This window comes from Kogia breviceps, chromosome 2, assembly GCF_026419965.1.
Source record: "Kogia breviceps isolate mKogBre1 chromosome 2, mKogBre1 haplotype 1, whole genome shotgun sequence".
In the NCBI taxonomy this organism is placed as follows: domain Eukaryota; kingdom Metazoa; phylum Chordata; class Mammalia; order Artiodactyla; family Physeteridae; genus Kogia; species Kogia breviceps.
The window spans coordinates 131,503,658-131,530,304 of NC_081311.1; the positions used below are offsets into that span (position 1 = coordinate 131,503,658).

General features: G+C 35.7%; 1 protein-coding gene across 1 annotated transcript in view; it reads left to right on the forward strand.

Moving 5' to 3' along the window:
* Positions 1–234: 234 nt before the first annotated feature.
* The window catches only part of PSMD14 (proteasome 26S subunit, non-ATPase 14), a 92,510-nt gene continuing 66,097 nt past the window's right edge, over positions 235–26,647 (forward strand). The window contains exons 1-3 of the mRNA XM_059053810.2: positions 235–604; positions 7,271–7,404; positions 9,681–9,732. Coding sequence (XP_058909793.1) covers positions 9,685–9,732 — 48 coding nt within the window. The 5' untranslated portion in view covers positions 235–604; positions 7,271–7,404; positions 9,681–9,684. The remainder of the gene's footprint in view (positions 605–7,270; positions 7,405–9,680; positions 9,733–26,647) is intronic.

Consider the following 26,647-nt stretch of genomic DNA (forward strand, 5'->3'; position numbering starts at 1 on the left):
ATGGAAAAGAACATCCGACCGATTTCCACTATTTTCACACCTCTCCCTTTTCTCTTTTGCTTCTCAGATGACCAAGTTAATCTTAGTCCAAGTGAACCTTTTAGTTTTGAAGTAGGGCCTCGGTGAACACCAAAACGAAGAAAGGGTTCCGGTCTTCGCATTCCTGCAGTTCTATCTCGGCGCCAGCCGGGCGCGCAGAACAGGGGAGGAAGAGGCTCGGGCAGAGAAGGGAGGATGTCGGAGGGGCGGGAGCGGCCCAAGCGCTAACTTCCGCCCCGCCCTCCAAGCCCGGTCGCCTGAAGCAGGCGGCCCGCGTTGTCTGTCCCGGGCGCTCCTCCTGGGACGGCCGCTCGACTCCCGAGTCGTCTTCAATTGGCCGTCGGGGAAACGGAAGCCGAAGCGGCGCAGTTAACCCGGAAGTACTTCGCGGCGGAGGCCTGGGCGACTCTTTTGAATGGAATCGGGCTGATTCATCGCCGGTTCGCGGAGCCAGAGCTCGGCCGAGTCGGAGCTGCTGCTGTCGCTGTCGCCGCCGCCGCTGCTGCGTCACCGCTGCTGGAAGACAAGGGTCCAGACCGCGGCCTCCTGCTCTGCCCGCCTTCAGGTAAGACGGGGAACGCAGGCCCCAGAGGTCCGCGGAGGCAGCCGTGCTAGGCCGCTGCCAGCGCCGTGCTTTCCTGAGTCACGTTGCTCAGCCGAGTTTCCACTGGGGGCCCGGGCGGTGAGGGTGGAGTCCAGGTTCCTTCGTCCTACACGCTGTCTACCCGGGTCTCTGACTAAGTTAGGTCTGGATGTGGTCTTCTTCCTCCAAGCGTTTCTGCTCCGCTGAATTCACCACATCTTGGGAGCGTCTCCTCTCTATTCAGAGAGGACCTTTGTTTTTGCTTCTGTTTGTCTGTGTTCTGTTGAAACTTACCCCTGTGTTGAAAAACTTCCCGCCAGACAGGAAACAAGGGCGAGAGAATAAAATTAACTTTCCCGTTGAATGCATGTTTGCTTTATCACTTGTGTTAACCTTAGGCCTTGACCCCTTTTCTCATAGTGTTAGGTTTTCGACTGCCTTCAAAAACAAACAAAACCCCAGAGGTGCATTGGTTTTTAACCTTGAAACTCTATAAAACAAAGTATGGTTATTCCTGCTCTGCCTTTTAACTTAACTTTCAGTTTGTCCCACTTGAGTAGTTGTTGATGAATTGATTACATTTCCTGTTTTCAATAAAGTAGAAATCTGCTATACTGTGTGTTACAGTTTGGAGCTTAATTTTCCTGGGGGCACTACTTTGTGTCAGGCAAAAGAAGAAAAAATGTAAATTTCTCGAAAGAGTTTGAATATAAACCTAGTGACCTAAGAAAAAATTATTGAAATTAAAATGGTATCCAAAAGTTGGGAAAGGCAAGGAAGAGGCTTTAAAAATTAGCAAGAAATGTACTTCCAGAGTGAAAATCATTTTTTTCATTGCTCACAAAAGTATTTAGCGCTGCTGACTTAATGTTTGTGAGTAAGCAAGAAGACAGCCATTGATAATGTTGAAATAAAAAAGAACTGAATACAGTTATAGTGGAGATGATTAATGTGATGGCCTTCTAGTCTTGTCTTGTAAAGCTGGCAACTGGCTCATTTAAAGTTTAAATTATGTTTCTTTTAAACATATACATTTAAATGGGTTATTGTGCATTTGAAGAGATTAAGATACGTGGTGGCTCAGAATTAACTACAAGATGTGTTTAGTGAAGTGGTATTTAGTGAGAAGCCTGAATATTGTCTTTAATTAGTCCCAGGACAGAATTGCATCTGGCCAACAGAAGAAAGTTTTGAAGACATGATCTTTCAATGAAGCCTCACCTGTTGAGTTTGGGAGATTTTTTTTTTCCCCCCAAGGGGCTTGATAAATATTATATTGCTGTTCTAATTGAAAAGCTGGATTTTTAACCTGTTTGACATGGGTTTTCTATTTTTATACTTGTCTGTAACCCTTGTGTTTAATATCTAATTTCAGAACCCATGTTTGAAAATCAATAACAAGGAGCAATTGTGCTTATATTTAATTGTTTTAAATTTTATAGCAATGTTTGTTTCGTAAGTCATTGTCCACCTGTGAAAGCCTTACCTGAATACTTGTGATTTAGTACTCATGAACTTGTCATATACCCAGTTTGTTGCACTGATTTGACACTCACATTCTGTTTTATGATATTTTGGTGTCTCCATCTGTGAAGTGAGAATTGGATTAAATAATTTTTCCTGGCTCTAAGATAAATAACAATAACAACAGTTACTGAGTACCTATGAATGTTTCAGGCACTATATTAGGTGCTTTGTATTTTTTTTCTTACAACAGACTTGCAAGGAAGATATTATTCTCATTTTATAGCTGAAGTCTAGAGGCTAAAAGAAGGTAACTTGTTCACATCATATAGAGGGTAGGTGATGAAGCCAGGATTCAAATCTAGGTCTGATTGCCTCCAGAGGCTTTCTGGCTCAATACTACCATTCTTTCACTTTATGTTTTTTCTGTGGGTTTATATCATGCCTCCCCAGGTAGATTGTAAATTCTTTCAGTGAAAGTAACTAAATTCCTTAGTGGCTCTGTTTCCGTATCACCTTATAAACAAGGCAGTATTTGATAAATATTTTTGCTTCAATGCTGTAATTAGGAGATAGCACAAGAAGATATTCATGATAATTCCATCCTCACTGTTCTAAACGGGGGGAATCTTACTTTCAAAACCTTATTTTTATAATTAAGTTTAACGTTGACTCTTTCTATTTTTTCCACTGAAGAAAGCCCTTAAGAAGGTGAGAGAAAGAAGTTCCTAATTACTTTCCACAAATCAGACAGTAGAGGAATTAGAAATACAGTGAGATCACAAATATAGAGTAGTTAAAGGATTTAGCATCAATCTGAGAAGTAATAGTATATAACTGCAGCATGGGTTGAGGAGTAAAAAATGAAAAATGAGCTAGGAAACAGTAGAAAAACCTGAACAGATAAGGGCTTCATGATTTTGTTAGCTCAGTTGTGAGATGAAGAAGTGGAAAATCATCAGGCTTTTGAAAGTACTGATACTTATTTTGCACTTTTTTTATCATTAGGATTCTGAACATTATGTATGACATATTAGGCATAAACACTTTATTCATATTATCTCTTAATGTTTTAGTTAATCATATCATGAATAAGCTGTTGAGTCCTCTGCTTTTTGATAGGTGTAAAAACTTGGTTTAGATCCATAGATAGACCTTTTGCATTGCTTTTATTTCTAAGCAATGGAAGTATTCTTTTATGTTCTAGTGTAACACTTTTAATTTTATGAACCCCTTTGTGAAGTTCTGCAAAATGCAAGTCCCTCTTCTCCAGTGTGATTCATTTAGTACTGTGAAATATGCCGTGTTTTGAAATTCACTAAATGGCAAACTATGGGAAGAAGGATCCATGCTGGATGAACTGTAGCTATGCTCAGGATGGTGTTGCTGATGACAGCAGCTAGCATTCATTGTTTACTTGCTGTGTGCCATCACTGTTTATTTGCTATGTGCCAAGCATTGTGTTAAATGTTGTTTATGTTCATTATCTTATTTAATTATCTAAACACCTCTATGAGGTGGATACTATCATTATCCCTGTTTTGCAGATGAGGAAACTGAGCCTGAGAGAGGAAACTGACCCAAGGATACAGAGCTAAAACGTGTTAGAGCCAGTATTTGAACCCTGGCACTTAGATTGCAGACTCATAGCTCTTAACCTCATATACCAAGAAAAACAGTCATCACCATTTACCATCTGGGTCCAGTAGACCTTTTAAAATTTCTTACACCTTTAAGTCATTTGAAGGTGTGTGTACTGAAATGGACAACATTGTTGGAATGTAATTAACTGCTCATCATCCATCATGCATGAGCCTGGAATATATCCATCTTATAAAGATCAGTTCCACATTTTAAATATGTCTCTAATAGGCCCCAGCTTATCTTTTCTTTTGGTTCTGCTTGCACTCGCAATACTTTGTATGTGTGTTAAAATATGCATATCATAAAATTTACCATTTTAACCATTTTTAGGCATACAGTTCAGTGGCATTAAGTACATTCACATTGTTGTGCAATCATAACGACCATCCACCTCCAGACCTTTTTCATCTTCCCTGATGCAATACTTTTTAAAACAAGCTTATAATTTTGTTGAAGTGGAGATGTCCATCATCTTTCCTTATAAAACATTTTTACTTTTAGATTTACAAACACCAATTAGAGTTAATCCAATGATTTTTTAAAATTTCTACATTCTTCCCTTTTACTCACCTTTGTGTACACTTCAGCATTTGTCCACTTATCAACTGTATCAACATCATAAAAGATAACAGAATATGTCATCTCTTTATCAAAACAGGTTCTTGTTGTAAAATAGTGTATAATGAAGTCCTTGTTGAATACTAACTGGATGAGAATGTCATATTTCCTTTCTGGTCTTAGAAGTATATTGTTCAACTCATTGATCCTTTAAAAAATAATTTTTCGAGGTAAAATTCACATAACACAAAATTAACCATTTTAAAGTGAACATTTCAGTACCATTTAGTACATTCATAATGTTGTGCAACTACCCCTTCCAAAACATTTTCCATTCTTCTAAAGTAAAATCCCTTATCCATTAAGCAGTTTCTCCATTTTATTCCCTCCCTCAGCCCCTGGCAATCACCAACCTGCATTTTGTCTCTATGGATTTATATATTTTGGATATTTCATGTAAACGGAATCATACAATATGTGACATTTTGTGCATGGCTTCTTTTGCATAGCATAATGTTTTGACGTTCATCCATGTTGTAAAAATTACCAGTATTTCATTCCTTTTTATAGTTGAATAATATTCCATATGTTCCATTGTATGTATATATAGAATTTGTTTATCCTTACCCCCTTTGATGGACTTTTGGGCTGTTTCAACCTTTTGGCTGTTGTGAATAGTTATGCTATAAATATGCATGTACATGTTCTTGTTTTCAATACCTGTTTCAGTTCTTCTGGATATATACCTAGGAGTAGAATTTCTGGGTCATGTGGTAATTCTGTGTTGAGCTTTTTGAAGAGCTCTCAAACTGTTTCCAACAGTCATTAATTTTTAAGTTCCAGAAAATTGATAAAGGATATTGTCAGTGGTCTGAGATTTTGTTTATATTAGTGGTTCTGAACTGGGATGATTTTGCCCTTCTAGGGGACATTTGGCAATGTCTGGAGACATTTTTTTTAAATTGAAGTATAGTTGATTTACAATATTGTGTTAGTTTCAGGTGTACAGCAAAGTGATTCAGTTATATAAATATATTTTTTCAGATTATTTTCCATTATAGGTTATTACAAGATATTGACTATTGTTCGCTGTGTTATACAGCAAATCCTTATTGCTTATCTATTTTATCTATAGTAGTTTATACTGTTAATCCCATACTCCTAATTTATCCCTCCCCCGCCCCCTTTCCCCTTTGGTAACCATGTTTGTTTTCTATGTGAGTCTGTTGCTGTTTTGTACATAGATTTATTTGTATTATTTTTTAGATTCCACATATAAGTGATATTATATAATTTTTATCTTTCTCTGTCTGACTTACTTCATTTAGTATGATAATCACTGGGTCCATCTATGTTGCTGCAAATGGCAATTTTTTATTCTTTTTTATAGCTGAGTAATATTCCATTGTGTATATGTACCACATGTTCTTGAACCAGTTGTCTGTTGATGGACACTTGGGTTGCTTCCATGTCTTAGCTATTGTAAATAGTGCTTCTATGAACATTGTGGTACATGTATCTTTTCTAAAGTGTTTTCATCTTTTCCGGATATATGCCCAGGAGCGGGATTGCTGGATCATATGGTAGCTTTATTTTTAGTTTTTAAAGAAACCTCCATATTGTTTTCCATAATAGCTGTACCAGTTTACATTCCCACCAACAGGGTAGGAGGGTTCCCTCTTTGGAGACAGTTTTGATTATCACAGCTGGTGGCATCCCGTGCGTAGAGGCCAGGGATCCTGCTAAACATCCTATAATGCCCAAGACAGACCCCTACAATAAAAAATTATTTGGTTCTGAATGTCAGTAGTGCCAAAGAAACCTTGGCTTATGTCAATTTTGTTATCATTAGAGTGCTGTTACTTGTTTCTTTCTCTAATGATTGTGAAACTTTTTTTCTCTGTCAGTTTTCTCTTTGCCATTATGGGAGGAAAATGAAGAATTCTGAATTCTCAACTGTGTTCAATGAAAGCTAAAAAAAAGACTACAAAGATGATGTCTCCAGTCTTTTATATCTTTTTGAAAGATGAAGCAGTGCTTTGAGCAACACAATAAAAACTGAAGGATGATGCAATGGCTGTAATGTATTTCACTGTTGCATCATTTGGGATGATGGTTACCATTCTTCCATTTTCTTATTATTTTAATCTTTTGGCATAGTTGGGAATAACTGATTAAGACATGACAAAATAATTCCTAGGATAATGAAATAACAAACCTTAAAGATATAGGAAAATTAACCACTAAGATTCCATAATATGTTATAGATTTCTAATAATGTACAATGAACCTATATGGTAATTGCTCAATAGAATGAATTTTGTTCTATTTAAAAACTGAATAAATCTTCTTTGTTCTTTAAAACACCTCTAGAAAGACTGAAAGTCATGAAATGTCAATCTTTACATATAATTAGAACAGCTCAAAAAAGAAACTTTAGAAACAAAATTTGGATACAGGGGTAATCACTATGCTCTATAGCTCCCTTGGATGGTATTTCATTCTGTACTCTCAGGAAATGGTAATTAAAAATCAATTTTAGGGCTTCCCTGGTGGCGCAGTGGTTGCGAATCCACCTGCCAACGCAGGGGACACGGGTTCAGCCCTGGTCTGGGAAGATCCCACATGCCGCGGAGCAACTAAGCCTGTGAGCCACAACTGCTGAGCCCGTGTGCCACAGCTACTGAAGCCCATGTGCCTAGAGCCCGTGCTCTGCAACAAGAGAAGCCACCGCAGTGAGAAGCCCACGCACCACAACAAAGAGTAGCCCCCGCTCGCCGCAACTAGAGAAAAGCCTGCGTGTAGCAGCGAAGACCCAACACAGCCAAAAATAAATAATAAATAAAAAATAAAAAAATTGTAAAAAAATCAATTTTGATTTCTATTTTGTTTTTAGGAATTTTGCTTCTTTTAAAGCTCTTGGTATATTTCCCTCCTTAGTTCTCAAAATAATTGCATCTTTTTTATTTATTTTTTTTTTAGGAGAGAAACAATAAAAAATAAAAACTTGGGAAAAACTATACCTGCCAGTATTAGCAAGAGCTTGAGTTAAGAAGAAATTTGTCAAACTCAACAAATTGAAGCTTAACACCGCAAGAGTTGTAGTTACTGACCAGGTGAGCATTAAGAATATATTTTACTTTTATCTATCCTTACAGGATATGTCATAAAGATGTTATGAAAATGTATCAGTTTTAGCACACATCAAAAGCCCAGATTGAGGGGCTCATGAAAGTCATTTAGATAAAGAGCATTTTTGTCCTTGTCTGCTTTCTAGAAACTTTTTTAAAAGTAGTATGATTTAGAACATTCATCGATGTATTTCATTCCAAATGTTAGTATTTTTATTAAACCTTATTATCTTAAAATATTTAGTTTGCTAAATTTTTTCCTGTTTGCTGAGACATCTAATTTTGTTAAAAACACAAATGTGACCTGCCAGATTTTCTTTCCCTCTGCTCCTCACATTGCTCATGTATATTCACAGCATTTGGAGTCTGTGTAAAGTCATCAGAAACAGCACAGGGGGAACAGGTAAACTGAACACAGCTGGGAATTGACTTTGGCCTGGAATATATAGAATGTCTAAAGTTTTTTTTTCCCAGTTGTTCTTTACGTTTGTAAGCTTGAACTAGGCCAAAAGAATTTTTTTGAAGGGGGTAATATAGAGGAATAAACGTGTTTTATATTTTAAAATACACAGGGTTTTGTTTTGTTTTCAGTCTACAGCCTTTAAAAAGTGATATGTATCGAATGCCATATTTGAGTTGAGGAATTTTAATGAGAATTTGATGAGATTTTATTTGTAAATATTGCTATTAGGAGGGTGAGTTAAGGTTATAAAGTGGAAATTTTGTTTGGACTGCCCATTTTTCTTATATGCCTTTTCATTTTTTAAAATGAGTTTATCTGTTGTCAGTCTCACAAACTTGTGGAGTGAAACAAGCCAGACAACATATATTATTTTGTTTACATAAAATTCAAAAGCAACAGAAGTGATCTGTGCTGTTGGAAGTTGGAATTCTACTTTTGCAGGGTGGTAGCGACTAGGAAGGGGATACGAGAGGTTCTTAGGTGCTGACAAGGTTCTCTTTCTTCATCTTGGTGGTTGTTATGGAGGTGTGTTCACTTTGTACAGGTTCCATGGCTGTATCATTTGTGCACTTTTCTAAATATGGACTTGAATGAAGTTTGCTGTACCAACAGTGTTAAATATTCACAGGATTAAACTGTTTGCAGGATTCAACAAATATAATTAGACAGTAATGTAATGATCATAAGTACATTATTGAAAAGTTTGTATAGCTGTTCCAACTAGTAAAACAACATGGACAAATGACTAAAGTAATGTTAGCATTTAATTTAGAATATAATTTGTGTTAATACCATTTTCTAAAGCATACACCTAGGAAGAAGAGGAATTTTAAGGCATAGTAGCAAGTTTTAGGTAGAAAAAAATGCTTCATTGTCATGTTTAAAGTATTTAGTTGTACTAATATTAATTTTTATAATTTGATTACTCCTTTTTGTGTATTTGTGGCCATACTAGTACCCTTGTTGTTTTTTCCTTTGATTTCTTCTGTGAATTTTTCAAGCTTATAAGAATATCTTCTGTAGTTATTCCAGGCATAAAAAAACAAATCAGATTGATATTTCAAAGTTAATTCTCTTGGTACTGATTAACTCTAAAATTTTAATTGAGAACAGCAGCCAAATTTCCTTAGTGAAAAGGGTGTATATCTTTACAGTATCTGAAATAATGCAAACTATCTGTGTGGATTCTAGAACACTATCTTAATGCATTTAATGCAATATTACTTTATATTTCTTTTACTAATAATGAGTTTGTTTTTAAAAAGCCTTTGATGCTAATTCAGAGATACATAATCTGCTCACAATGTCTTTCACATGTAGTTTTGATGATAACTGACAAGCTGTAAGTTAATTAGCACACAACTTACTAATGAGGATGTTAAAATTTAATTTAAAAGTGAGGATTTTTATTTGTACACTCTGGACAAATTGAAGGAAATTCAATCATACATATGATAAGCATTTCAGGCACTTTTTCCTCATTCAGGTACTTTATTAGGTAACAATAAGAAAATATAATTAACTTAATGATAGCAAAGTTTTGAAAGTATGCTAAGATTGCTTGTCTTTAAAACTGGGGATAACCCAAAACCAAAGCAGTAAAATAAGGTCTGTTAATTAGCATGGAAGACAGCTTCTTGAATTAATATGTGGTGTTAATTAACAGGAAGTCTGATGTTGTGTTGTAATTACCACCAATATTTTTGACATACTGAGTGACTGAAGGTGAATTATGTAGATAGCAACTGAGTAAACACTTTTGTGCTTAGGAACGTTTTTCTTTGTTTCTGTTTTCTAGAAATATGGACAGACTTCTTAGACTTGGAGGAGGTATGCCTGGACTGGGCCAGGTTAGTATATAGACTCTAAGTGTTTCTTTGTGTATAAACTATAAGCCTTTCACTAGTTATCCAAAGAGAAAGAAATCAGTCCCAACAAAATTGCCTCACAGATAACCTTACAGTAAGAAGCTTCCCTTACTGCTGGTTACTGTATTCCAACACTAAATAACGTGTGGAGGAAATGTTCTATTAATTTAATTTTCTCCTAGGAATAAGAATTTTTGCTATTTGCTTTGTTTTAAACTTTTGGGATATGCGAGATTATTGAACTTGCCTTTTGGTTAAAAAAAAAAAAAAGACTCAAAGTATCTTATTTCTGGGTTTACAATATAGAACTTAAAAGTAACACATGAAAAAGTAAACATGGCATACTCTTGGCAAGATCCAGAAAACCCATAGAATGTTTGTATGTACAATCTTAACACTGATAAATTCCTTCTAGTAATTATGATACATGGATGAATTAATAAGTAATTACCTCTCTTTTCTTTAAATTTGGTATATATGGTTTCTTTTACGTTCTTATTAAAATTAAGTGAATTTTCAGTTGTTTTAATATTATCATCTGTCTTGTTCCATACTGTTGGGGCAAATGGCCTCCAGATAGATTTCTATCTCAGGATATTCTATCTGCTTTCAGCTAAAGAAGAAATTTCTGCCTCTTTTGAATTCTACACTGATTATCTTTCCAGTCCAACATTCCCAAAAGAGATGACTATGTTAGACTTTTATGTTAATGTATTTTATGTCCAAATTTTGGGACTATTTTTATAACCCACCTTAAGAACCCTTTTAGTTGTCAGCTGCTTCCTATTTCCATATCACTGTCAATGACTTTGTCTTCCTTTATTCAAAGTAGTCGAACATTTTGACTATTAAGAAATAGTTTTGTTTGAGATTTCATGAAATTTTCAACGTTTTGTAGGTACTTTTGCAAGGGTCTATCATGGTTTATGACTAATATGCCTTTTCCTTTTAGAAAGTTGAAATCATCTTGTGATCCTATATTGCATCCTTGCACAGACTTCAGTTATTTTTCATTTGCTTTTGTTAGTTTTTTTTTTTTTAAACAGTGAGGTTCATTTATTTATTTATTTATTTATTTATTGGCTGTGTTGGGTCTTTGTTGCTGCACGCAAGCTTTCCCTAGTTGTGGTGAGCGAGGGCTACTCTTCATTGCAGTGGGCGGGCTTCTCATTGCGGTGGCTTCTCTTGTTGCAGAGCACAGGCTCTAGGTATGTGGGCTTCAGTAGTTGTGCTGCGTGGGCTCAGTAGTTGCAGTGCACGGGCTCTAGGGCGTGGGCTCAGTAGTTTGGCTCACAGACTCGAGAACGCAGGCTCAGTAGTTGTGGTGCACAGGCTTAGTTGCTCTGCGGCATGTGGGGTCTTCCCTGACTAGGGATTGAACCCATGTCCCCTGCATTGGCAGGCGGATTCTTAATCACTGTGCCACCAGGAAAGCCCCTACTTTTGTTAGTTTTGAATATTTCTCATGTTCCTTTACTGTAAGTGTGTTTCTTCATGATTCTTCATTTTTGTGAGGTCTGTGTAATACATTCTCTTAAGAGGCCTAAGCCTCTCTGAACTTGACCCTTCTAAAGCTGCTTCCATACATTTACAAACATTCTAGGTAGCTTCTAGAATTTCCCTAATTCATTCTGAAATTAGCAATTACAATGTGTAGGCATATAAAAGTGTCAGAAGTGAACTGAGGTGGTATGTAGATACTGTACATTTACCTACAAATTACAGGTAAAGATGTTGCCTTAGTAGAATTCTTAAGGGAAGTTGCATCAAGTTTAAATACCAAAATAACTTTTTCCTTAAGTAGTAGATGCAATAAATTATATATCCATGCCAGAAATCCATGCTGGGAAATTGTTGGACATGAAATAATGGGTTGACTGACCACCGATTGAGTTACATCATATCTCAATGACCACTGCAAACCTTTGTATTGAGTGGAAAACTAAGTGTTGGTTCAATAACCTGTCCTTGGTTTTGGATAATTTAATCAGCACGTGTCCCCCTCAGTTTGTATTCTTATTTGAACTTAAAAATGTGTTGCCTGAGAATCTGATATTTCATGTGTTTCATCTTCCTGATTAGATGACAGACTCTCAAGAGAATGATTTATGGGGTTCTTATTTATGTGTTACCTCCTTTATCAAATACTAGGTGTTCAATGATTACATTTTTTCTTAAAATTTTATTTTACTCTTGTTCTAGACTAATTTGACAAACGGATACGATGTTACTTCTAAAACATGAAATGTTAAGTGTATTATTTTTTAGTAAACAGGAAAAAAGTTAACTGTATTGTTTACTTTTTAATTTAAAAAAAATTTTTGGCTGCGTCGCATGGCATGCGGGATCTTAGTTCCCCAACCAGGGATCGAACCTGCACCCCTGTGGTGGAAGTGGGGAGTCTTAACCACTGGACCACCAGGAAGTCCCAAGTGTATTGTTTATTTTTAATAAAAAGTCAAAGACCTTTGGATTGATAATAGCTACTCTTTCCATTAGATAATGCATAGCAGCCAATAAAAGTAGAAAGGAGATAGATGTTGTTTTATTCCCTCCAAAAATCAATGGGAAATGTTACTATCTTACCATATAATATAAAAGTCAGAATTTCCTCATAAATAGGGGCAGGTTACTTGCTGTTAACTTTGCAGATGGCTCTTTTAAAACTTGGGAATAGTAGCAGAACAAGGTTTTCCATCCATTCTACTGACTCAACTTTCTTTGGCTAGAAATGACCTTTTTCTTTTCCATGGCTAATGCTTTGACTTATTCTCTGACCCCATCCTCTCTTGAAACCTTGCTCATCTCCACTGACCCCTTTCTCTGCCTACAAAGATGTTTAAATGTCCTGTCTCCCCAAAACAACAAAACTTCACTGCATTCTGCCATTAAACCTTTTCTTCCATTTATTTCAAGAATTCCTAAAATAATAGCTTATACTCACATATTCTACCTCCATTGACTCTCATGAGATTATATTCTGGCCTCCTCCTTCATTACTGTACTGGAATTGTTCAAATTGCCAAGTCTATTGGCCTACTTTTAGTTCTCTTTTCACTAGACTTTAATATATCACACTGTTGACAGTGTCTTTTTTAAGACATTTTCTTCCATTAGCTTTATCACGGTACTTTTTCCTAGTTCTTCATTATGGTATGCATACCTATAAAACAACTTAAAGTTTTTCTTAAATATTACATTTTTAAATGTTGATATGTGAACAGTAGCAGGCTAAAATCATTAAATCTGTCTAGAATCCCCTATTTCAATATAACTTACCAGTAGTGAAACAGAAACAGATGTTTTATTAGAACTATTAAAATTTGTAAACAAATAGCTTTTATTTCAAGTGTGTGTTTTTATTTACTTTGCTAAAGTGCTTATGAACTTGAAATTACTGAAAGGTGTGAGATGATTGTATTAAAAGTATTTACTGCTGTAATTTGACTGCTCGGTTGTCTTCATAACTATCCCAACTTAGGTCTTGGCAACTAAACTATTTACAAAAGCAGTCAAGACTAAACCCAACAAATGGGCCTAGCCAAAGCATAGTCTGCAGTAGCTAAAAGTGTTTTTTTTAATAGTTTAATGATAGTTATTTTATTTATTTATATTTTGGCCATGCCATGTGACTTGCGGGATCTTAGTTCCCCAACCAGGGTTCGAACCCATGTTCCCTGAAGTGGAAGCTTGGAGTCCTGACCAATGGACCGCTAGGGAATTCCATCTAAAAGTTTTTGTTTAAGTCTCTTGGTCCATTGTAGCTTTAGAAAGAGTCAAGATAAGCTTAAAAGTAAATGAAACTTAAGTAAAATGTCAATGACATTTATTATCTCGTCTTGTATTTACATTCTTTAGGCAAGTATTTTGAGTTTTTATGTGTTGGGTGTTATGCTATAGGGAATACCAAGGTAAACAAGAACATTGTTACTTAATCTAAGGACCTAACATTCTAGTGGACACACAGCAGTTACGTTTCAAGTGCCTGGCACATATTAACTACTTTGAATTAGCGAATACTAGTGCTTATTGTAAATAATGTGATTTTTAGAGGATGTGGTACTTAACTTTTTTGCCAAAAAAGGAAAGTGAGACTGAATTGAGGAAATGATGCTTGAGCTAAATTTTGGAATATAGCCAAGACATACTGAGAAAGGCCTGGAGAATAGGTGATGTGAGAGGAAATAATGGGAAAAGAAGATGGTAAGGGAGTTTGGAGTAGGTTATAAAAGGTACTGAATGCCATTTTTAGTGATTTTTACTTTTTCCCCAGTAAGTGTTGTACTTTAATGAAGATTTTTTTTTAAGCAGAGCTGTGGGATAACTGAATCTGTGTTTTTGAAAAGTAATTCTAGTGGTAGTTTGAAGAATAGGTAGGAGGAAAGAGTTTGAAGGTAAAGTCATCGGTTATATGAAATATTTTTGTCTTTTAACCTTCTAGGTACACAGTAGGGTTATACTTTTCCATCATTTTTGAACTTAGCCTGCTCATGATTTTGCTTTGGCCAATGGAGTGTGAGTTGGAACTTAACAGGCCACTTTTAGGTGGAAGCTTTAAGAATCAGTGTGTGATTTGCCTGCCCTGGTAATCAAGAACGCATGGAAATGGAATCTCTCTTAACTGAGAGAGAGTGACATACAACCTGCAAGTCAGAATTCCTATGATTTTCGTGTGAAATTCCCTAATTTTTTTAGTCTCTAGTTTTTAAGAAACATGATATAGGCCAAACTAAGCACAAACCAAAAACATATGTGTTGCCTGTAAGTTATCAGATTGTACCTTTCTAACACAGACCTAGGTAAATTTCAGATGCAAAAATAAGGGAAAATACTGTAGGTGAGTGGTCAGAGAAGGCTTTCTGAAAGTGGTGAGATGTAAGCTACATTTTGAAGGATTATTTCAGGTTGCTAGACATAAAAAAATAACTTCATGAATTGGATATGATCTATTTTATTTGTTATAACTCCCAAATCCACACAGTATACAGATTTTATATTTATAACCAATAACTATTTTGGGGGGGTTTGTTATGAGTCTTGGAATAGAAGTGTTCTTTCAGTTATCTGTCTTTCAGATTTTGGTCTAACATTTTATAGAAAGAATTAATTTAACATAGTAATGGGGGAAAATGCCTGGAATAAGTGAAGAAATAATAAACTTTCATGAATGATGAGTCTCAATATCACATGCCAATTATCTCCAGTTAGTCATAAATTCAATGCAGTTCCAATAAAAATATCAACCATAATTTTCATGGAATTAGAAAACTGATTCTAAAATTCATATAGGAGAAAAAAATTGAAGAATAGCAAGTAAATTCTTAGAAAGGAAAAAGAAACTGCTCTACCAAATATCAAAATATATTTTAATGCTGTGTGACTCAAGTAGTGTTATATTGGTATAGAAATAGTCAGGGGGCTTCTCTGGTGCCGCAGTGGTTGAGAGTCCGCCTGCCGATGCAGGGGACACGGGTTCGTGCCCCGGTCCGGGAAGATCCCATGTGCCGCGGAGCGGCTGGGCCCATGAGCCATGGCCGCTGAGCCTGAGCATCTGGAGCCTGTGCTCTGCAATGGGAGAGGCCACAACAGTAAGAGGCCCGCGTAAGGCAAAAAAAAAAAAAAAAAGAAAGAAAGAAATAGGTAGATCAGCATAATCATATAGAAAGTCCAGAAATAGACTCATGCATATATGGGAGCTTGATTTATAATAGAGATGGTATTAAAAATTAGTGGGGAAGGAGGGGCCTGTTCATTAAATGATGCTGAAGCAAGTGGCTTTCTATATGAGGGGAAAACTAATATTAGATTCTTACATTATTCTGTACACAAAAATGTATATCAGATGTATTGAAAACCTACCTGTGAAGATTAAACTTTATAATTTTGGAAGACACATCTATTAGGATGGCTATTATCCAAAAATATGTAGCAAATAAACAGCTGTTGGTGAGAGTGTAGAGAAATTCTTGTACATTGCTGGTAGGAATGTAAAATTGTGTGATCTCTGTGGAAATTGGTATGGTGGTTCCTCAAAAAATTAAACAGAATTGCCATATGATCCAGCAATTCCATGTCTAGGTATATATCCCAAAGAATTGAAAGAAGGGAGTCAGATATTTGTACAGCCATTTCACAGCAGCATTATTTGCAGTAGCCAAAAAGTGGAAGCAACTTGTATTTATTGATGGTTGAGTGGATAAACAAAATGTGGTGTATTAATACTGTGGAATATTATTCAGCCTTAAAAAGGAAGGAAGTTCTGGCACATGCTATGACATTGATGAACCTTGAAGACATTATGCTGAGTGAAATTAGCCAGTCAGAAAAGGACAAATATTTTATGATTCCACTTAAATGAGTAGAGACAAAAAGTAGAATGGTGGTTGCCAGGAGTTGGGTGTTGTAGTGGAATGGGGAGTTGGTGTTTAATGGTACAGAGTTTCACTTTGGGAAGATGAAAGTTCTGTAGATAGATAGTGTTGATGATTGCACAACAATGTGAATGTACTGAATGCCACAGAATTGTACACTTAAAAATGGTTAAAATGGTAAATTTTATGTTATGTATATTTTACCACAATAAGAAATTCAATTACCATATCTTTGTAATGAGAGTAACAGTATCTACTTCAGATGGTTCTTATAAGGATTAAATAAACTAACCCGTGACCATGTCAGACACACAGTACATAGCCCCAAAAAATATTTTTTGGAAGAAAATTTCGTCCTTTATGACCTCAAAATAGGAAAGCAGAACTCAAAAGAGAAGATTAGTAATTTGACTACCTCAATACATTACTAACTCTTGCCCTAACAAAGACAATAGAAACAAACTTAAAAGGCAAGTAGTAGAGCAAGAGGAGATATTTGCGACACGTTCATCCACAGCACATTTAGTGGAACCATAAATCAGTAATGCAAAAAAGACCCATAGGAAAAAAGATCATGAAATGATAATCTGTAGAACAAGATTTGCCAACAAACATGAAAAGATACTCAACCTCACTGTATATCAGGGAAATGAAAAGTAAAACAAGTATTAGATTGGTTTTTTAAAGAAAAGTTTGTTGTTCTAAGTGTTAATGAAGACTTGGGGAAGCAAGAATTCTCATGGAAGCCTTTTTCCTTAGGGTTGGTGTGAGTGTGGCAGTTTGGATTATTGAAAAATTGCAAAGTACTCAAGTATCTATCTGCCAAAATGCATTATGATGGAATATTATGCAGCAGTTAAAATGAACTAGATTCTATATCTCAATATGCATAATAGATCTTACAAACATATTAAGAGAAACTTTCAGGTTGTAGATATATACATACAATATGAAAGCATTAATGCTAATTTTAAAAACATAGAATAACTTTTTTTAAGGGCATGTAACTTTAGTAAAAGTATTATAAGTTCTATAGCAGCACTGTCCAATAGAACTTTATGCTCTGAAGGAAATGTACTATATCTGTACTAATACAATAGCTATTAGCCACATGTGGCTATTAAGCCTTTGAAATGTGACTAGAACAAGTGAAAAACTGAATTTTAAATTTTATTTAATTTTAATTAACTTAAATTTTATAGCCACATGTAGTGGTTGAGTTCATGATAATGTGCCTAGTGTGACTGAAGAACTGAATTTTTAATTTTACTTAAATTTAAATAGTCACATGTAGATAGTGGCTACCATATTGTATAACACATGCCTGGATAACTCATACCAAATTCATGATAAGGGAGGGAGACAAAAGGAATTTCCACTTCATAAATAATGTTCTCTCTTTTTAATAAACAAACACAAAATTTGAAGCAAAAGAACAAGTCAGTGACTAGCATTAAATAACATTTTCCTTTAGTAAAACTTTTTTTAAAAAGCTGCCAAGTAAAACATAATCAGAAATTCATTTTATTTTTCAGCACTTTTTTTCATGCCTTACTTAGACATTCCATATTCTCCTTGGAGTTGAAGAGGGTAACACTATAGCAGTTGCCAGAGACTAGATCATGCAGGGCCTTGTAGAAAATTCTCTTCCAAGTGAGTTGGGAGGTTGTTAGAGATTTTTGAGCAAAGGAGTTATGCTCATCATACTTCCATTTTTAAAGAACCTGGATACTCTGGAGATGAGACTTAAGGCAAGAATGGAAGCGGAGACATGAAGCTACTACGGTACTGTTTTAAAATAAATTACAGATTATGATTTATTTCTATTGTGTATCTACTGGAGAGATTCTGGTGTGGCTTCAGCCACATTTGAAATAAAACCTTTATTTACTGCTGGTGCAGTAGCATGAAAATGAGCAGGTGTTTACAAAAGGCTTTTTTATGAGTTCTCTTTATGTTCCTGAGCTCTTTAACCTGTCTGTATTGACAGTTTTTACATACTGATGGGTGCTTCTGTTTACCTTTTTCCCCCCTTTGATTCTTTGAGTATCCTGATGTGATCCTCTGAACATTTACAAAGAGCCTTTCTAAACATTGTTAGATTAATTTGGCCATTTTTGTTCCTATTGAGAAATAAGGGTCAAGAAATTTTAATTCTTTTATTTCTTTGCTTAACTACAAATAAATAGTGATTTTGCTTTAGAAACAAAGGAAAAATACAAAATGCTTTTAATTTTTTTTAATTTGCTGCTCTTGTCATGTAATAATTTTATTATTTAAAAAAATATAGTTCCTAATTATTCTATTCATATACTTGAGCTGATGTTTCTACTGTAGAAAATTAGAAAGAGGTCAGGTCAAAAACATGCTAATTAGAGCATATTCTTTCTAGGTGTCATTGTAGTATAATTCTTCTGAATAGTTATTAAACCCCATGAAAAATGTGCTCCTGAGGAGTCTCAAATCTGTTCTTGAGAGTTCTCAAGTAAAAGGGAAACAAAAAAAATATCTGGTGGGTACACTATAGTTAATCTGTGTTCTTTTATTTGAACATTCTAGTTGTGACTGGTCTTTCAAGGGGAAAGGTCTTTGACACTTGTGAATGTTAAATTCTGTCTTGATGTGAAATTACCGTAAATGACTTTACTTGAATTCTTTAGAACATAAGGGGAGCAGTGACGTGTTTTCAGTTATAGTGAAATTGTCTTCCAAAATTAATCACATTCTGATGAAATAGAAAATCAAAATTATGAGGAAAAATGAAATGTTAAGATTTTAAAATTAAAGTCAAGGATATGATGGATCCATGACAACTGATACTGCTTTTGGTAGAAAGGGTATATGAGGTGAGAAACAAGAGAAGATACCTTTGTCTAATATAGGAAACTAAGATGTTACAGCATAATCTTAATATTCCAAATATATGGGATGTTATGATCATAAAAATCGAATTTATGTTTTTTCCTTCACTACCCTCAACATTGTTTTATGTGTTTGATTTACTGGTAACCATTCTCATTTGGTACACTGATCTTTGGGTTTCCTATCTTAAACTTGTGTTACATAGTTTCTAATTTTTCAGTTCATATTATCATTTGGACAGTTCTTTAGGTTATCATACTCACTTAAAATGTGGACAGACATGGCCAATGTTCTCTCCCACAACATACATTCAAGGTGGTTCTTTGTGGAATATTTTCATCCTGGAAGCATGCCATGGGAGCAGGGCAATGGTCTCTAGTGGGCAGCCTCCCAGTGCTGCTTTTCAAACTGTTGCCAGTGATTTCACAGGCTCTTCCTTCCAGGAGACTGAATGAATGCCTGTTTTGGGCACAATAGGAAGGCTTAGGGACAATAAAGAGTTAAGTAATGACTATGATAGTTTTACTTTTCTGTCATTCATTGTATATTCATTTCCTCTGTTTTTACTTGATTACATATTCTTACCTGCCTGTGGTATCTCTCTGTTAACTATTAGTTCTTTGTTACCTAGTGTTATAAACACAAGAGCCTGAGTAATCAGAAGCAAAATGCTTATCAAAAGTAATAGTAGAATGACAAAACCTGGTTTTGGAAAAGCACCACTTTCTGTTTTATAGAAAAGGTATTCTTTTACATCATGGGAAACTACTCATTTTATTACCTAGTAAAATACATTTTTGTTATCATTATATTGCTATATCACTATAGGGAGTTAATTTTGATTTTACTTTAGCTTATAACTAGTTCCACAGTTTCTGGCTACTGTTTCCTTCCCACTTGCAGGTTCTGGTTACTATATGCATTTCTTAGTTTATATTTTATAGGCTAACTGAGGTCTTCAAATATTTTATAGCTCAGTCTTTCTACAAGGTTCTTCCTGGGGATTTCCTTGGCGTCTGTGAAAATTGTAGCAATATAGGGAGATAGCCAGATACTCTAAATAGGGAATGTAAGTTTCAGTGGGATCTGGAGCAAATGTATGGATCTGTAAAGAGAACTGACATATTTTGACAATTGTATCAGGATTCCCCTCCAGAATTTATAGCAGTGGTGTGGAGAAAGGGATGAGAGCCAAATGGACGAATGCTGAGGGCTCCCATGTTTTAATGTGAGATGTTCTATGTATATAATCTCCTCGTTTAATCCTCACAACAATCCTATATGGGTAGGGATAATTATTTCCATATTATAGGGTCAAGTCACGGAACTAACAAGAAGTGGAGCTAGAGTTGGAACACAAGTCCTTCTGATGCCAAAGCCTATCTACATCAACATGTCCTCAGGTAGATAATATCTATAATAATGTTGTCACTGGCTACTTGCTTCATAAATTAAAAAACCTTAAACAGTCTGGAATTTTTACTGCAAAATGTAGGTGAAGAGAAGATTCTTGCTTTACAATTTTTTAGGAAACCTAAAATATTTGAGAGGATTTTTCTTCATTATGACGTGTAATACTTGGCCAATGTTTTTAAAATATTTAAGGTTTGAGTAAATATTTCATTCATTTTATTCCCTGTGACAATGTATATCTTGACATATTGATGAAGACAGAGGAAACAAATAGTACAACTTTTTAAAGAAGGTTTCTATTTCTTATTCCTTTTAGTTTATAAAGCATTTTCCTTACTGTTCAGAAACTGAGGAATGCTCTAAACTAATTGTCAAAATGTGTGGTTTCATTAAAAAAATTATTTTTTGGAAAGAGGCTTCTATTATTAAGCTAATTTGAATGACCAATCTTGTTGTACCTTGACTTGTAATAATGAAAGAAGAGGTACAGAGAGCTGTTTTATTTGAATAATAGACTTGCCAATTAGCCATCAAGTGCTTCCATCTGTGAAAATTGTTGATCAGATGGGTTAGCTGGGATGTTTCCAGACTAGGGCATCATAAATGGCACTTGAAAACTGTCACTTTGATGATGAGGTTTCAAGTATTACACTGCTTGATGCTGTGGAACCTTTTTTTCCTTTTGCAGTACCATGTTTTTTTAGAACATACTGATCCCACTTATGAATTCTGTGGCATCAAGAGAACTTGGGAGACCTGCCACTGATGTAAAGTTCTGCCTAATCTGCTGCTCTGGTCTGTGCTGAGATTAAACCAGAGTATTAACAGCTGCTTTCATGGCCTTCACAGTAATGTTGGTTGGTGATCTGACTGGCACAGGCAGGCAATGCTCATTACCTGTGGGCCATGGAACTGGCACATGTTGGCAAGTTTCTTTGCACTTTCCCATTAATATAAACTCAGTTTCAAGTGTCTTACTCCCTTAAGTAAATGTATAATAGTCTAAGCTATGTAAGTGTTGACGTTTCTATGTAGCAGTTGTATAAAGTGAATTTAACATCTGCCCTATACATTTTTAAGGATTTAAGTTACATATTGGTAATTATTACATTTAAAAATTTAATAACAACTTGGAAATATAAATTTCTGGAAATAGTTATCATATGTCCTTCTTCACAGTACTATATCTTTCTTGCTTGGTCTTATATTTTATAGGATGATTTCTTTAGTAAGTTGACTTCCTTGAATGCTTGTGGATATGATTAGCTGTTGGAGTCCCTGAATGACATTCCTGTCTGTTAGGCCTGTATCATGCTTTTCTTTTCCCATAAACCCAGATTCCTGAAATTTGGGCAGGCTTCCTGGTCACCAGTCTGTGTGGGGACAAATTCATGTCCTTGTCACTTTGTGGACACCAGCTTGCCCTTCTGTCTGCCCTGGCACAGATCTCTGACCTGCCTAAACTCATTGTGAAAGGCAGTATGTTATGGGCAATGCTGAAAGAAAGGCACGCTCTGGAGCTAGACCAGATCTAAACAGTGGCTGAGCTCCATGGAAGAGGAAGAGAATGAGAATGCTGTGTCAGTGTGCTGGAAAGTGAGTGGTTTGGGATCTTCTTCTATTCATTTTTCTTCCAGGGTAGATTTTAATATATTTGAACCATCCTCAGGTCCTTCAGCCTCCCCGAGCGGACCATCTATCCCCCAATGAGAGAAAAGTATCAATTCAAATGTTTTGTTGTTTGTTATTTGGGAGTATCTGACCACTGTGCCTTTTTTTGTTCTCAAAAGGTTTGGCTATTCCCTCTTCTAGGCAAAAATGTCCAGTAGTTAGTGAAAAACATTGATGAGGCAACAGGTTTCTGTTTTACAAGTGAGGAAATTGAGGCATATAGCAATTCCCTTGTTCAGTGTACTGTATCGTTTGAAGAAATATGACATTTGGAAAAGAAAAAGTGACTTCAAAGCAGAACTGAAAGACTGTTGCTTTTAAGTGCTCCTCTGTAGAGCAGTAAATGGAAGTATAAGAAGAGAAGAGAGATGTGACAGTGTGACCTGTAACTTTCTTCCCAAAAGAATAGAACTTTCCCCTGTGCCTTTTGACCACAGTTACTCTTTCATACCTTGTAAGCATTTTTTTCCTTATGTTTTTTCTGTCCCTGTTCCTTAATTCCTCAGAAATAGCAACTTGGTAATCTTTTGCATGGTATCCCAAATAGTATTGTGAATAGATGAATGCTTAATGAAGTTAGGGTAGTGGGCAAGGGTATTTCTAAGAAGTCTTGGAGGGGTGATTTCTGTCCCTTACCCTCTAGCTGTTATGCTTTAGAACTTCTGAGCCTTTTATGCTTCTAAGAGCATAAATCAGGGAGTTTTTTTGAGAACCAAACAAGATTTTTTTTTTTTTTTTTTTTTTTTTTTTTGCGGTACGCGGGCCTCTCTCTGCTGTGGTCTCTCCCGTTGCGGAGCACAGGCTCCGAACGCGCAGGCTCAGCGGCCATCGCTCACGGGTCCAGCCGCTCGCGGCATGTGGGAAGTGGGATCCTCCCAAACCGGGGCACGAACCCGCGTCCCCTGCATCGGCAGGCGGACCCTCAACCACTGCGCCACCAGGGAAGCCCAAGATATTTTTTTAAAAAGGTAAATAGTTGTTTTAAAATAGGTAGTATATGACACGTTACAGAGTTAAGAAATTAACCGTGCGTATGTTGAATATGTCGTTTCTGTTTCTGTCCCCTTCCCTAGAAACACCTGTTATCAGTTTCTTTCTGTTCTTCCAAAGATATTCTATATCAATGCTGTCTGATAGAACATTCCGTGAGGGTAGAGATGTTTTATAGCTAGCTGCCTAATATGGTAGCCACTAGCCATGTAGCTCTCAAGCCCTTAAAGTGTGGGTGGTATGACTGAAGAACTAAATGTTTAAATTTAATTTTAAATAGTTTAAGTAGCTGCATGTGGCCAATGCTACTATATTAGACAGTGCAGTATACATACTTAATAGTATATTCTGGAGATTGTCCCATTGCATACTTATACATATAAAGCTGCCTCATTTTCTTTAAATGATTGTTTGCTATTCCTTTTTATGGATGAACCATGATTTATTTAACCAGTCCTCTGTCAATAATGCTTAGGTTGTTTCCTATCTTAATGTTTTCACAAGGATATTTACTACAATATTGACAGCTTTGAATTTAGGCTTCACCACTTAACCTTGATCACCTTGGACACGTTGGTTGACTTTGAGCACAGCTCAAAGTCATTTATACAGTAGGCACAGAGTATCCACTTCGCGGGATTATGTGATTATTAAAAGTAATTTATGTAAAAGACTCAAGAATGGTCTAGGAGCATATATTAGGTGTAGTAGATAATAGCTTTACTGTTACTTATTATTTTAATGATGAGACCATAACAACCCCATTGGCTGATGTTTAGTGTTGAATTGTGGCAGAAAATTGAGAAAGCTTTGCTTAGCCCATTTTAGGTTTGTAAGTACAGACAGCCTCTACCTTTATTCACTTGACTTCTCTGAATTGTACATAGCCATCTGTAGATTACTTTTCATATGCTAATTTAGAACTTTTATATATCAACTGGCAAAATTGTACATTCAAAGCTCTTATATGGTGCCTTGCCTGTCAGCCAATGGTTAAATTTAAGCAAGATCACTGTCTTAATACAACATTGCTTGTGTTTGGATATTTTATGGTATATTTGAATATTGGTTCTAAACAGGAAAATAGAGATGCTTATACTATTTAGAAGCAGCCATAAAATTATATGGATTATGGAAGTATATTATGAGTTTAGATATCATTTTTTTCTTTAGTATTTTCAGTGATGTTGCTTATAAATAAAACCCTTAGAATTTTATTGAAAAAGTAAACTTTTTGCATTGGGATTCCTTGACCACAGGTGATTTTTTCATTCTTAATACTCTGGCAACTATTAATAAACTTGTTTTAAGTTTTCCTTGACTTACTCTTCATAAACATTAAGATCTGTTAACAACACCTTTGCACTTCATATGAATGGTTTTCTTATTCAATGTTATTTAAAGAAAAGTTAGATTAATTTTTTTTTTTTTTTTTTTTTTTTTTTTTTGCGGTATGCGGGCCTCTCACTGTCGTGGCCTCTCCCGTTGCGGAGCACAGGCTCCGGACGCGCAGGCCTGGCGGCCATGGCTCACGGGCTTAGTTGCTCCGCGGCATGTGGGATCTTCCCGGACCAGGGCACGAACCCGTGTCTCCTGCATCGGCAGGCGGACTCTCAACCACTGCGCCACCAGGGAAGCCCTAGATTAATTTTTTAAAGGCAGTTTTTCACAAATACACAGATTAAGAACCAATTTCAAGCATGTTCTGTGTATGTGTATACTACGAAGGAAATGTGCTGGCGGGTTTTTGTTGTTTTTAATCTGAGTACCTAAATGGCATGTTTGTGAGTGAAACTCGGTTAAAGGAAAAACAAAGTATTAGCCTTTTTCTATCTAAATTTAGTATTTATTTCTAAAGCATATATATATTATATTGAAATTAGAATTGCTAGTTTTTGATAGACATCAGTAATTTAAGTATTAAAAGTTTATCGTTAAAAGTAGTAGGTGGAGTGGTAGCAGCTGCGTGCCAGGCACTGTATTATTTGCAGTACATATGTTGATACCATTTAATCCTTATAGTAACCAGTACTGTGGGTATGATTAGCCCCATTTCACAACAGAAAGTGAGCCTTAGCTTTAAGCTATGTAGTGAGGATTCAACCTCACATTTAGTTTTTCTGATTCTGAAATATCTATGCTGTTTACAATATTTTAGTTTGGGAGGGAGTTTTATCAAATTGTTGATAAGCATCATCATCTTCCTTGTATACTGACTTGATAGGAATTGCCCAGTGCAAATGGTTATTCTTTGCTCATGGTGATGGTCTCAGGGCTGCCTCTGCAGGTGATTTTGAGCAGTAAGTAATAATATTTTTCAGTGTGTAAACAGTAAGGGACATTTGTGTTAATTGAAATGATGCACTGAATCAAACGTATTGGACTGTGGTTCAGGAGATTTGGTTCTGACGTGTGTAGATTGCACAGTTGTGTAAATTATCTGTGTTTATTTTCCGGTCTGTATCTGTTCCTATCTGTATGTTCAATAAAAGTGTGATTATACTTCTTTGACCACTTTGTTGTTTTACGGATCAATAAAAAAACGATGAGGATTTTAACATGTTTTGTAAAGTCATACAGCACTCAACGAATACTTTGAAATATTGGCTGTCTCCAGTCACATAACGTTGTGGTGAGTTGTCAAGCCTTGATGAAGCATCCGTAGACTAGATTGTCTAAGACCATAATTTCTCTTAACTTTTGGAGCTATCTTTGGAACTACAAATTATGAGATAGGAGGTTTGGAAACTGCAGAGAGAAAGGGGAGTGTGAGAGGGAGAGAGAGGGGGAGTGTGTGTGTGTGTGTGTGTGTGTGTGTGTGTGTGTGTATGTGTATGTGTGTGTGTAAGTAAACACAGGTGCTGTAAACCAGTTATATTGTAGGTAGAATCAGGAGTTGATTTTATTTTTTTTGAAAGTTAGGAAAACTGCTCTTAAAAAGTTAATTGGGCATCTTTGAATGAATGCTATTTTTGCCATGATGCCTGAATTTGCTGAATTGCTATGACAGATCGTATTTTCTACCCTATTTGTAGGCCTTTTTTCAATTTTATGCTTACAAAAGAGTTTTATTTTGTAGTCACTATATTTGAGAAAGATCACAAGAGGTGGTACTTGGGCATTAAATGTTTACAATTTTCTTGAGTTATAAGAAGTTAGGATAGAAATATTTATAAGCCTTTTATTTTTGTTTTATTTTTAATAGCTTTATTGAGATATAATTGGCATACACTAAACTATACATACTTAAAGTACATAATTTGGTAAGTTTTGACATGTATACATACACCTATGAAACTGTCACTGCAATCGTGATGGTGAGCATCCGTCTTCCCCTCTCCCCCCGGATTCATTTATGCCATTTCGTAGGCCCTCTCCTTTCACTCTGCCTCATTCCTCAGGCAACAACTCATCTGCCTTTATACATTAGTTTTCATTTTCTAGACTGTTAAACAAAGGGAATTTACAGTAGATTTTCATCTGGCTTTCATTACTATATTTCGAGATTCTTCTCTGAGTTTATCAATAGCTCGTTCCCTTTTATTACTAAGTAGTATTTCATTGGCTGGATATACCACACTTTGTTTATC